General features: G+C 32.6%; 1 protein-coding gene across 1 annotated transcript; it reads right to left on the bottom strand.

Moving 5' to 3' along the window:
* Positions 1 to 1,953: 1,953 nt before the first annotated feature.
* Positions 1,954 to 5,176, bottom strand: LOC130951049 (uncharacterized). Its single transcript, XM_057879662.1, has 4 exons — positions 5,050 to 5,176; positions 4,743 to 4,952; positions 2,437 to 2,794; positions 1,954 to 2,330 (listed from the first exon to the last, which is right to left on the bottom strand). The coding sequence occupies exons 1-4, from the start codon at positions 5,071 to 5,073 to the stop codon at positions 2,125 to 2,127; spliced, it is 798 nt and encodes a 265-aa protein (XP_057735645.1). The 5' UTR covers positions 5,074 to 5,176; the 3' UTR covers positions 1,954 to 2,124.
* Between the last annotated feature and the right edge of the window lie 7,491 nt (positions 5,177 to 12,667).

Raw genomic sequence — 12,667 nt, 5'->3', positions numbered from 1 at the left:
TTATTCATCAAACAACGTACACAAAAAAGATCTTAAAGAGATTTTATATGGGAAAGTCACATCCATTAAGTATCCCAATGATCGTAAGATCTCTGGATGTTGAAAATGATCAATTCCGTCCTAAGGAAGAAAATGAAGATATCTTTGGTCTTGAAGTACCATATCTTAGTGTCATTGGAGCACTAATGTATCTTGCTAATAATACACGACTCGATATATCATTTGATGTGAATTTACTAGCAAAATATAGTTCCTCTCCAACCAGAAGACATTGGAATGGAATTAAACAAATCTTTCGATATCTTCATGGGACGGTTGATATGGGATTGTTTTATCCATATGGATTCAAGCCACAACTAGTTGGCTATATAGATGCAGGATGCTTGTCTGATCCACACAAAGGGAGATCTCAAACAGGATGGAGGTCCACGAAACAGACAATTACAGCAGCATCCCCTAATCATGATGAAATACTAGCAATTCATGAAGCAAGTCGCGCGTATTTTTGGCTCAGGAGTTTGATTCAATATATTCTGTCATCATTTGCACTGAATGATCAGAAGATAGCTCCAACTGTCCTGTTTGAAGATAATATAGGATGCATTGCTCAACTTAAAGGTGGATACATCAAAGATCCGCTCAAGTGATAATCTGACAGATTTATTTACAAAGTCACTCTCAAAATCCTCCATTGAAAAATTGATACATCAGATTGGGATGCGCCGATTTCAAGATATTAAATGATGTCGACAAGGGAGGGAGACTGTACTCTTTTTTCCTTAGTCAGGTTTTTTTTCCATTGGATTTTTCTTGACAAGGTTTTTAATGAGAGAGTCCCCATTACAAAAAATATTGTACTCTTTTTCCTTCACTAAAGTTTTTCCCATTGAGTTTTCTTTAGTAAGGTTTTAACGAGACATAATCCTAAATGGACATTCAAGGATGAGTGTCGTGATAAGATTGAATATGTGGATGTTCATTCTCAAGAAAGAATGAATTTATTAAGGTTAAAAAAGTTACCTTCCTGTATTCATATAAATAGGAGGCTAAGCCTCAGACAAAAACACATAACAATAAACATTCTCTTCCTTCTTTCTACACTATTAATATCTCTCTCTATTTATGTTACTACATATATTAATAAATATATGAATCACTTCTAGTATTATAGTAAGATAATAGTATTTATAAACATTAATACTAGAATCTTCTATTTACACTTTTGTTTTATTTCTTCTTCTTTATTTATTTATTTTACAACAATTTTTAAAATAATTCTTACCAACTGAGGTAATACCAAAAAACAAAAAAAAAATCCTTAAAATCATTTTTTTTGCGTCATAGTGCTAGAGGCAACCGGCGCTTCCTAAAACTTTTCAAGAGAGACATGTTCTCAATTAAACGGCACCCCTTCCCCACCCCACGCTTGCGCAACATGCATTCAGGTGCCAGGGAAATCACCCTCATTGTGTCCCCAAAGTTTCTCGAGTTGATTGGATGAAAGTGCCCCTGTCTTTCTCTCATATTTTCCAGCCTTGCCCTTCTTTTTCCTCGAAATCACAAACTCAGCAATTTCGTCCCCTAAACTAGTAATACACCACCATTGGGTCATTTACCTGTGTTTCACCAACATCACACCCATATGGAGAAAGGGAACAAAAAATATCGGATTTTGGAATATGGAAGGAGAGGTCAAATTTGGAGATTTTAATTTACAAAAGAAAGAAGAAAAAAGGGAAAATACATTCATGATATTTTTAACAGAATTAACTATGTAGTTAATGTTTTTTCAAATTTTATAATGGCTTTTATTTTTCGGGTATTACATTAGTTTAACTTTTGGTTAGTTTTATAAGCTCCTAAATCTTTGATGATCCGGAATAGTGATATACTCTGAAACATATAATAACAAGTAGGAATAAATAATGTAAGAAAAAACACTAGGCATGGTACTAGACATAAGATATTCTATATTTAACTATCGACGATAAGTATTAATCAATTATTAAGATCTTCTAACGAGCACAACCTGATTACTCAGGTATTAATTATACACCAGGTTAGAGACTTAAGTGCATACTATGAACAGCATTTACAAAATCCACTACCCTAACCTTGTTTGCACTAATTGACCCTTTCATTTACCAGCATAGTTCTAACTTTAGACATTGAAGCTGGAGGCAGTTCTATTAGCTTCTTCTCCTCTTCTTCTTCTTCATCATCATCATCAGAAATCCAGCCATAGCACGGTTTACGCTTTTTACAACCAAAATTCTCCATAGGTGGTGATACCTCAATCTTAAGAGGAGGAGAATATGCAAGCCTAAAATCTGCAACACAGTAGCAAACAACATAATCAAAACAACAATCACACATTCAGCCTTTGCTTCAAAACCAAGTAAAATGACACAATGAAGACAAAAGAGAGTTGGTTACTAGATTTATTCTCTTCCGGCACCGCATCTTCAGACTTGACAATGGGAAGTTGATTGATGCTAGCTGGAGTTTCAACAGAATCTACGATAGGAAGATGATTAACAGCAGGTGGAGTTTCAGCAGACTCGACAATGGGAAGTTGATCATGAGTTTCACCGGTTGCTGATGCAGAGTCTACAGCCTTGAAGGAAGGTTGATTATTTGTGTGACTGGATGCTGATACGGTGTCAATGGTCTGATTAACTGTTAATGCACCATCAGTATTTTCAGTGTTAGAGCAAGGTTGAAAGGGGGTTCTGTTTGAGCAAGCAGAAGGAGATGCCTCACTGTGGCCATCTTCTCGGTTTTCCTCTTTGTCCTTCACATAAAACAATACAAGATCACAGAAGACAGTGTTAATAATAATATTATTAGAATAACTAGCCACAAGGTCAATGAACCAGTACTGAATTTCAAGCTAACAGCAGCCCCAGTTCCCAAAATTAAAAGAAATTTCATTGAATTAGTAGAAAAAGAAAAGGAAAGGAAAACATATAGCCCATCAAACATGGTTAATCTACTATATGAATCTAACAAAACTTAACACGAACTGCCACTAAGGAGCTATTAGACTGAAAAAAGTTAATAAAGGAAAGAATATTGTTCAACTAAGATCAGGACTACAAAGAAGGATCCTAGAAGAATTAAGTTTACACAGTATAAGCAATGGACTTTGCCAAAGTGTTGACATCCACACTATAATTGTTCCCATTGGGTAGGTAAATATCGTAAAAGAAATCTTGTAAGAACTATAAAAAATTGATTGCACAAATAACTCCTTTTTAATATACTCAGTCAAAAAAAGCATCAAACAAAAAATAAATTCAGCAAGAAACATGGAATAATTAAGTGTAAGACAAAGATCCTTGGTAGAGATATAATAGCTGTAGTTAAATATCCATAAAAAACAAGAAGATAATTAATTTTTGAACTTTTAAGTTACCATCAGTTCATGCCAAGTGAAAACGCAGAAAGTAGAGTTAGGTAGAGCTCTTTATCTGATGATTAAGAAGGATCACAAATTTATGAATAATGCGTAGACCAACCATTGCTGTCAAATTACTAGAATACCTTGCAGGCCGGAATTTGTTAAGATCTGTGATGCAATTTCTTTAGAAAAATATCCTTAAGGCATATTCTCTACCCGCTTCCCTTCTCTTTCCATTAGGCTATTAGGTAAAACTTTGGTCCTAAAGTCGCACCTTGTAGGTTTGGTCGGATAAAGGAAGCAGGGCAGAAATATAAATGATACAACAGTAACAGAATGGAGAAACATATCATTTTCATGCATAAGGTAAAAAAAAATGTAGCTTTCCTGCACAGGCAGAGTTTTGTTAATAATGACAGGAGCCAATGCATGAAACCGACTGTTATATATATATATATATATATATATATATATATATATATATATATATATTGTTTCTAGATAGAAAATCTCAAGGCTGAACTGAAGATACAACGGAAGTTGTTGTGACCATTGAAACCCCCAAGAGAACAAGTTTTCTTATATTTTCTGCGACAAGGATGCTAGTACTTGATAGAACACTAGCTCAGTTCTTTTTATTGCAAGTGGCAAAATTCAGAGTGTACTCTCTGACTCTCACTCTACATAAGTAACACGTGGATAAATCACAATTATTCACAAATGAACATGAATACAATTAAATCAAACAACAAAAGGAAAGAACCATTGAATCATTACATACGGTTTAGATGGATACATTAAAAAAATCAACACTGAGAAAAAAGAAGAAAAGAAATGAGGAAATGACATAAAAGAGAGCACAGAGTTAACTATGGTAAAATGAGTAGGTTATTTTGGAAGTTCTAGCATTCTCTTGTGTAAGAATAGAAGAAATGCTTACCTTGTCTTCTAACAAATTAAAACACCAAACTCAGCAAAAGGTTTTAGCCACCACACAAAATTAAATTATATTTCTTTGTGAATTATAGTTGTTAAAATCCAATCCAATTATGATACATGTTACCATAAAATTAACTAGATATTGTGCATGGCACTAGTAATTTTTTTTTTTTAAAAGAAGATTAAAGAAGATTACTTCTTCCATTCCAGCAGGGTAAAACAAGAAAATGTTTCAAATTGCGGCCTATAACCGCAAATTTAATGGCGGAATCAGCTACATTTTTTTTCAAAATCAACTCCAATCGAACTCCATAGGGTATAAACAACAAAGGTCAAACAAAACAAAGACTTGTTAGAAATCAAAGAATAAAACCACAATGCCGAATCAAAATGAATGTACCTCTGATAAAGCGTTTGGCGGTTGTTGTTGTTCCTGATCAGAAATCAGGCATTCAATGAGCTCTTTGTAACCGTCGGCTTCAATGAAGGGCCATCCATCGGAGCCATAAACATTCTTGATGAGGTGGTTGACGGTTGATCTGACGAGCTTTGATTCGAATCCCATCACTGCCATGGCGTCAATGGCTGCGTCCATTCGCGTTTCTCGCTTCTACGAAAAAAATGCATCATCAATTCAAAAACATAAACAAGATTGAAGTGAAACGAGTGAGGAAATGGAAGTGAGCATGGAAGGTACACGTGCGTACCTTGTTGGATCGCCTCGGAGCCATGCGATTAGGGAAGCAATGGAAGGAATTGAGGGTGCAAATGGAAGATGGCGTTTGAAGAAGAAACGTGATTGTTAGTTTGTTACGAAGTGATGAGGAGTGACGAGTTTAGTGGGTTTATTAAGCTAGGAACTAGGAAGTACTAGCTGCTAGGCTGCCGTTTCATTTCTCTATTATTTTTGCTCTTGCTCTTCCAATTTTCATTTTTCAAAAATCAAAACACACACATAACAAGTGTGAACTGTGAAGTGTGACCATCGTCAAATTTTCCCTCATTCTTTCCCCCGTTCCCCACCTAGCTACTTCATTTTTTCCGGAAAAGAATCTTCTCGATCTCTTTTTTTCTTAATGGTAACGAAAAATGCGATTTCTCATTTTATATTTCTTAAATAAAAGTATAAAACTAACAGAAAATATAAAAAAATTATTAAATAATAAAAAATTATATTTAATAACATTAATAGAAAGAAAAATTAAACCTTTTCTAAGGTTTATTACATTTTTAACATTAATAGTCTTTTTATATTTTTTCTTTCTTAATACTTATTCATTTATTATTTTGTTGAATTATTTTTTAGAGCTGATACATAATTGTTTTAACTTATTGGTTAAAAAAACAATTTGTCGGGATTTTTTTTTCAACAACAATAATTTTCTATTAAAAAGAAACGTATATTGCCTATTGATTAAAAAAACTAATTTTTAATTAGTTTTGATTTTCTTTTAAGTTTTAACCACAGTCACTCATTAGTTAGATATATGAAAGCTAAGATAATAACTCTTCATTCCAAGTATATAATACATAATATCATAGTTGTCAGAATTGAAGCAGTAATCGAACCGATTAAGTTATTGGGTTACTGGATCATTGGTTCAATCGGTGGGTCACTGATTAAACCGGTTAATCCGGTCCTATGTAAATAAAAAATAAAAAATATTAAAAAATTTAAAATTAAAATTTAAAATACATATTTTTACTAACATTTTAAAAATATTCAACTATTCTAAAATAATATGAAACAGAAATAATAAGCATTTTATTAATTTTACTCCATCATAAATATTTTATTTTGTTTTTATATTAAAATAATAATTATTTTTAAATTTTAATAATTTATTAATAAATTTATATCTATTATACTATTATATGCTACAAGTATTTATTAAAAAATAATACTAATAGATATTATATAATTATGAAAAAATTAGTGAATTTATAATTATTATTAAATAAAAATATAATTAATTTAAAAACAAATGAGTTTATAACTAAAATTAAAATAAATTAAATAGAAGTAAATATATTCGATAAAAGATATATATATATATAATTTGTAAACATAATAATTAGAATTGTAATTGCCTGGTGGTTGTAACATGCTCTTTTTTCATTGAGGACAGAATTCAAACCCCACTTCACTCATTTTGCAAAATTTTAATTATCAGTGGTTTGGTTGGACCGATTTATCGAGTTTGATTGATTTTTATCGGTTCACTACGAATTTGACTAGTTCACACCGATTCTCATCCTTGTGCGGTCTAATTAGCGAACCGATTTAGAGTTCGATTCACCAATTTTTTGATCCGGTCTGATTTTTACAACACTGCATAATATATTATGATCAAGAAACAATTAATTAGTTTTTTTTATTACTAATAATACCCTTACATTAATTGTTATAATTAGATAAGCATTAATTACCGATGTTGACTTATTTAAGGACATCCTTGTCAACTTATACGTTATTAAGATCCAGATAAGATATATTTGTTAAAAAGAATTATTTTGTTAAGATAAGATATATTTTGTTAGGAACATATTAAAAGATAAAAAACCGAAAATATTTGGTAATTAAATAATATTTATGTTTTCATCTCTTTCTTGATTGGTAGTTGTAATTGTTATAGTATGATGATGACCACTAACTCTTTATCCAATAAAAGATGTTTGGATAATACAAATCTTTAATGTAGACCGTGCCATTTCAAAGCTTGAAAAAGCTAATATTGTACAAATATAAATAGGATGCATAGTTAGAAGTAATATATACATACAACAATAAAATCTTCTCCTTCTCTTTATATTACTAATATAATTTTCTTTTACTTTATTTTATAAGTATTTTTGAATACTCTTCTCTCTCACTCTTTATATATAATATTAGTAAATATATTAATCATATTTATTATACTGAGATAGTAATTATGGTACTAGAGTATTCTACTTATTTTTTTATTTTATATTTATTTTATAACACGTTATCAGCACGAGACTCTAATCAAATTTTTAGGAAGACTCAGGTAACAAATTTTCATTATGTCGAACCTCTCTCATCTTGAATTCAATGTTCTTGATATATCTGGAAACAATTATTTATCATGGATATTAGATGCTGAAATCCATCTTGATTCAATGGATCTTGGAGATACCATTAAGGCTAAAAATAATGCATCCCAAAAGGATAAAGCCAAAGCCATGATTTTTTTCGTCGTCATCTTGACGAAGGATTGAAAAATGAATATCTCACATTAAAAGATCCTGCAGATCTTTGGAAAGACTTTGAAGAAAGGTATAATCATCAAAAGACGATGATACTTCCTCAAGCCCGATATGAATGGACGCACTTGCGTCTACAGGATTTTAAATCCATAAATGAATATAATTCGGTAATATTTTGAATCACCTCACAAATGAAATTATGTGGGAAAAAGATATCTGATAATGATATGTTGGAGAAAATATTTTCAACCTTCCATGCCTCGAATGTGCTCCTGTAGCAACAGTATCGAGAAAAAGGATTTAAAAAATATTCTGAATTAATTTCTTTCCTTCTTGTTGCTGAACGCAACAATGAGTTACTCTTAAAGAATCACGAAACGCGCTGAAGAACGAAACTCTTGCGCGATCTAGAATTTTCACAAATAAATTTCCGTTGTAAGTATAGCTTTTAGACCGACAAGAATCCCTTTCTTACAAACGTTTGGTTGTCACAAGTAACAAACCCATTTGAAATTGATAACCGAAGTATTTAAACCTTGGGTTGTCTTCTCAAGAAATTGTAGGGAAGTATGATTTACTATTGGTTATGCAAAGGTACATTTGGAGTTTAAAAAGGTTTGAACAAATAATTTAATTGATAAGAAAAATAAATTAGTAATTAGAAAATCTCTTGGCAAGGTATGGAAATCTCATCCTAGTTATCCTTATCAGGTGTGATGAGTATTGTCCATTGCTCCCACTTAGTTAACCCTTACTAAATAAAGGAAAGTCAATTGGACTAATTAATTTGATTCCTCAAGTCCTAGTCAACTCCTAAGGAAAGACTAGCTTTAGAGGGATCCAAATCAACCAGCAAGCTTAAAATATTAATCAACTGCTAAGTTTGATAACTCAAGTGTAACCAATTACTTAACCAAAGCTAAAAGAGAAAAATCCAAATTATTTATATAATAAATAAAAGAAAGCAATCATAAGTCTGAAATACCTCAAATTATATTAAATAAAGAAAATCATAACATGAATGGTTCATAAGCCAATTTGGCAACATGAGTAATTAACAAATAAAAGCATTAGAGTATCTAAAAGTAGAAGAGAAATATAAAGTAAAAGGAATACTGAACATGTGACTAAAGAAGAAATCCTAAAATAAGAGAAATCCTAAATCCTAAATTCTAAATCCTAAATTCTAAGAGAGAGGAGAGAACCTCTCTCTCTAAAACTACATCTAATCCTAAAATTATGAATTATGATTGAATGATCTGATGTCTCTCATGAATGAATGGATTCTCCCATTTTATAGCCTTTCATCTGTGCTTTCTGGGCCAAAAACTGGGTCAAAAACAGCCCAAAAATTCCCTCCAGCATTTTCCGGTACGTACAGGTCACGGGAAAGTAACGCGGAAGCGTCGTCCACGCGTTTGCATGGATTGAAATTCGCAGATGCGATTCGGGCGCGTCATCCACGCGTTGGCGTCGCCTAACTTTAGAGCAGCTATAGCAAATTATATATCGTTGCGAAGCCCCGGATGTTAGCTTTCCAACGCAACTAGAACCATCACATTTGGACCTCTGTAACTCAAGTTATGACCGTTTGAGTGCGAAGAGGTCAGGCTGGACAGCTTAGCAGTTTCTTCAACTTCTTGTATTCCTTCCAGTTTTGCATGCTTCCTTTCCATCCTCTAAGCCATTCCTGCCTTGTAATCTCTGAAATCACTTAACACACATATCAAGGCATCGAATGGTAATAAGAGAGGATTTAAACATAGGAAAATTAAGACCAAAGAAGCATATTTTCAATCATAGCACAGAATCAGGAAGGAAAATATAAAACATGCAAATCATATGAATAAGTGGGTAAAGAGTTGATAAAACCACTCTATTGAGCACAAGATAAACCATAAAATAGTGGTTTATCACGCGCCCAACTGGCGCCGCCCCATTTTTTGAAGTAAATGCAGTAAATCATTACCCCAGAAGAGGTAAATGGCAAGGTTTTGGTAACAAGAAAAATTATAGAAAAAAAGGAATTATGTTCAAAAGAGAGGATCTCACCAAAAGTGGGATAAAGAAATAAATATTGAGCAAAATAAATCAAAAGAGGATAAGTGTTTCCGTTGTGGTGGAAAGGGCCATTGGTTGCGTATCTGTCGTACACCAAGGCACCTAGTTGATCTTTATCTAGCATCCTTGAAAAAGGATGACAAAGGAAAGGAAACGAATTTTGTTTCAAATGATGATGAAAATTCCACAACTCATTATGATGCATCTGATTTCTTTGAGGATCCTGAAGGAAATATTGGTCATTTAATCAATGATGGAATAGTTTAATATGTGAGATTGTTAAGTATCCATGTAAATAAATAATGTAAAGAACTTATTGTTAAGTTTTATTTTCTATGTATTTAAGTTTCAAATATGATGTATATAAATAATGAAATATTAATGTTCATGAATTTTAAAATCATTAAATGCGTCAAGTTTTAAAATAAAATTTTAGTATATGACATTATTTTTATGTATAGTGTTTCTTAGGAAAATTTCAATCAAGAATTCAATTTGACTGTGCATGTATTACTACTCATTTTATTATTATTTATCTTTGAAGAAAATGGCAAGGATATATAATGAAGATGTATGCCTTGCGAATAGTGCAATTTTGCACACCATTCTCAAAAGTGATATATATTTTACCCATCTTGTGCCAAAAGAAGAATGTGTTAATATCATTATTGGCTCAGGCAATGTGATAGAAGGCTCCGGAAGAGCTATAATTTTATTTCCTGGAGGAACAAAATTTATAATAAATAATGTACTATTATCTACCAAGTCTCTAAGGAACTTGTTGAATTTTAAAGATATTCGCCGAAATAGATATCATATTGAGACTATGAATGAGGGAAGTCATGAGTACTTATGTATCACAATTCATGATTTAAATAAAAAGGTTATATTAGAAAAGTTACCCTCACTTTCATCTGGGTTATATTATACCAAAATTAGTTCAATTGAATCACATGCCATTGTAAACCAAAAGTTTACTAGCTCAAATGAATTCATAACTTGGCATGACCGATTGGGTCATCCGGGAACAACCATGATGTGAAGAATTATTGAAAACTCCCATGGACATTCACTAAAAAACCATAATATTCTTAAATCTAGTGAATTTTGTTGTGCTGCATGTTCTCAGGGAAAGTTAATTTTAAGGCCATCACTAGTAAAGATTGGATTTGAGTCCCCTGAATTCCTAGAAAGGATTCAAGGTGATATTTGTGGACCTATTCATCCACCATGTGGATCTTTTAGATATTTTATGGTCCTGATAGACGCATCTTCGAGATGGTCACATGTGTGCTTATTGTCTTCTCGCAACCTAGCGTTTGCGAGATTACTGGCTCAAATTATTCGATTAAAAGTACAATTTCCAAAAAATCCAATCAAAGCAATTCATCTTGATAATGTTGGTAATTTTACTTCCCAAGATTTTGATGCTTATTGTATGGCTAATAGAATAAGTGTTAAACATCCAGAAGCTTATGTTCACACACAAAATGGGTTAGCAGAATCACTTATTAAACGCCTCCAATTAATTGCTAGACCCTTACTTATGAGAACAAATCTCCCAACTTCAGTTTGGGGGCATACTATTTTATATGTCGCAGCACTTATTCGATTGAGGCCAACGAGTTACCATCAGTTCTCTCCTATGCAATTAGCTTTTGGCCAGCAGCCAAATGTTTTCCATTTAAGAATTTTTGGGTGTGCCATATATGTTCCCATTGCACCACCTAATCGTACCAAAATGGGACCCCAAAGAAAATTGGGGATATATGTTGGATATGATTATCCCTCTATAGTGAGGTATCTTGAGATACAAATTGGAGATGTATTTAAAGTCTGGTTTGCGAATTGTCATTTTGATGAATTAAAATTTCCAACATTAGGGGGAGAGAATAAGCTTCCTGAAAAGGAACGTAATTGGAATGCATCATCCTTGATGCATTTAGATCCTCGATTAGGGCAATGTGAACTAGATGTTCAAAAGATTATACACTTGCAAAGAATAGCAAATGAATTGCCTGATGCATTTTCCGATTCAAAGAGGATAACCAAATCTTATATACCAGCGGAAAATGCCCCAATTCGAATTGAGGTCCCAGTCGGACAAATAGCCACTGAAACAAATTCACGCCAGAAGCGTGGCAGGCCTGTCAGTTCCAAAGACAAAAATCTTCGAAAAAGAAAAGAGGTAAATATTATTTCTGTTGGAAAAGACATAATAGAGACACCTGCAGTTGTCCAAAATTCTGATATAATTTTGACGCCAAAAGACGTTCAGGTATCTGAAAATTGTGAAAATGACGAGATCTCAATAAATTATGTCTTTACAGGAGAGAAATGGGACCGAAATAAGACAATTGTCAATGAAATATTTGCATATAATATGGTATTAGATATCATGCATGAAAGTAAGGATCTTGAGCCAATCATTCGACGAATGTCGACAAAGAAATGATTGGCCAAAATGGAAAGAAGCCATGAAGGCTGAGTTAGACTCACTTGCAAAACGTGAAGTCTTTGGATCTGTAGTCTGTACACCAGAAGATGTAAAACCTGTTGGATACCGATGGATATTTGTGAGAAAACGAAATTAGAAAAATGAAGTTGTACGCTACAAAGTTCGACGTGTAGCACAAGATTTTTCACAGAGACCTGGTATAGATTATGAAGAAACGTATTCCCCTATAGTGGATGAGATAACATTGCGTTATTTGGTCAGTTTATCTGCATATCATAAACTGCATATGCATTTAATGGATGTGGTAACAGCCTATTTATACGGCTCAATAGATCGGGATATCTATATGAAAGTCCTATATTTTTATTAGTTTTTATGCAAAAATTACATTTCTGGACTTTACTATGAGTTTGTGTATTTTTCCGTAATTTCAGGTATTTTCTGGTTGAAGTTGAGGGACCTGAACAAAAATATGATTCAGAGGTTGAGAAAGGACTGGAGATGCTGTTGGATTCTGACCTCCCTGTATTCAAATGCATTTTTATTGAGCTACAGAAGTCCAATTAACGCGTTCTTAA

Source organism: Arachis stenosperma, chromosome 9 (genome assembly GCF_014773155.1).
Source record: "Arachis stenosperma cultivar V10309 chromosome 9, arast.V10309.gnm1.PFL2, whole genome shotgun sequence".
Classification (NCBI taxonomy): Eukaryota; Viridiplantae; Streptophyta; class Magnoliopsida; order Fabales; family Fabaceae; genus Arachis; species Arachis stenosperma.
Note: the sequence above shows the minus strand (reverse complement) of the source record. Positions and strands in the feature narration are given on the sequence as shown.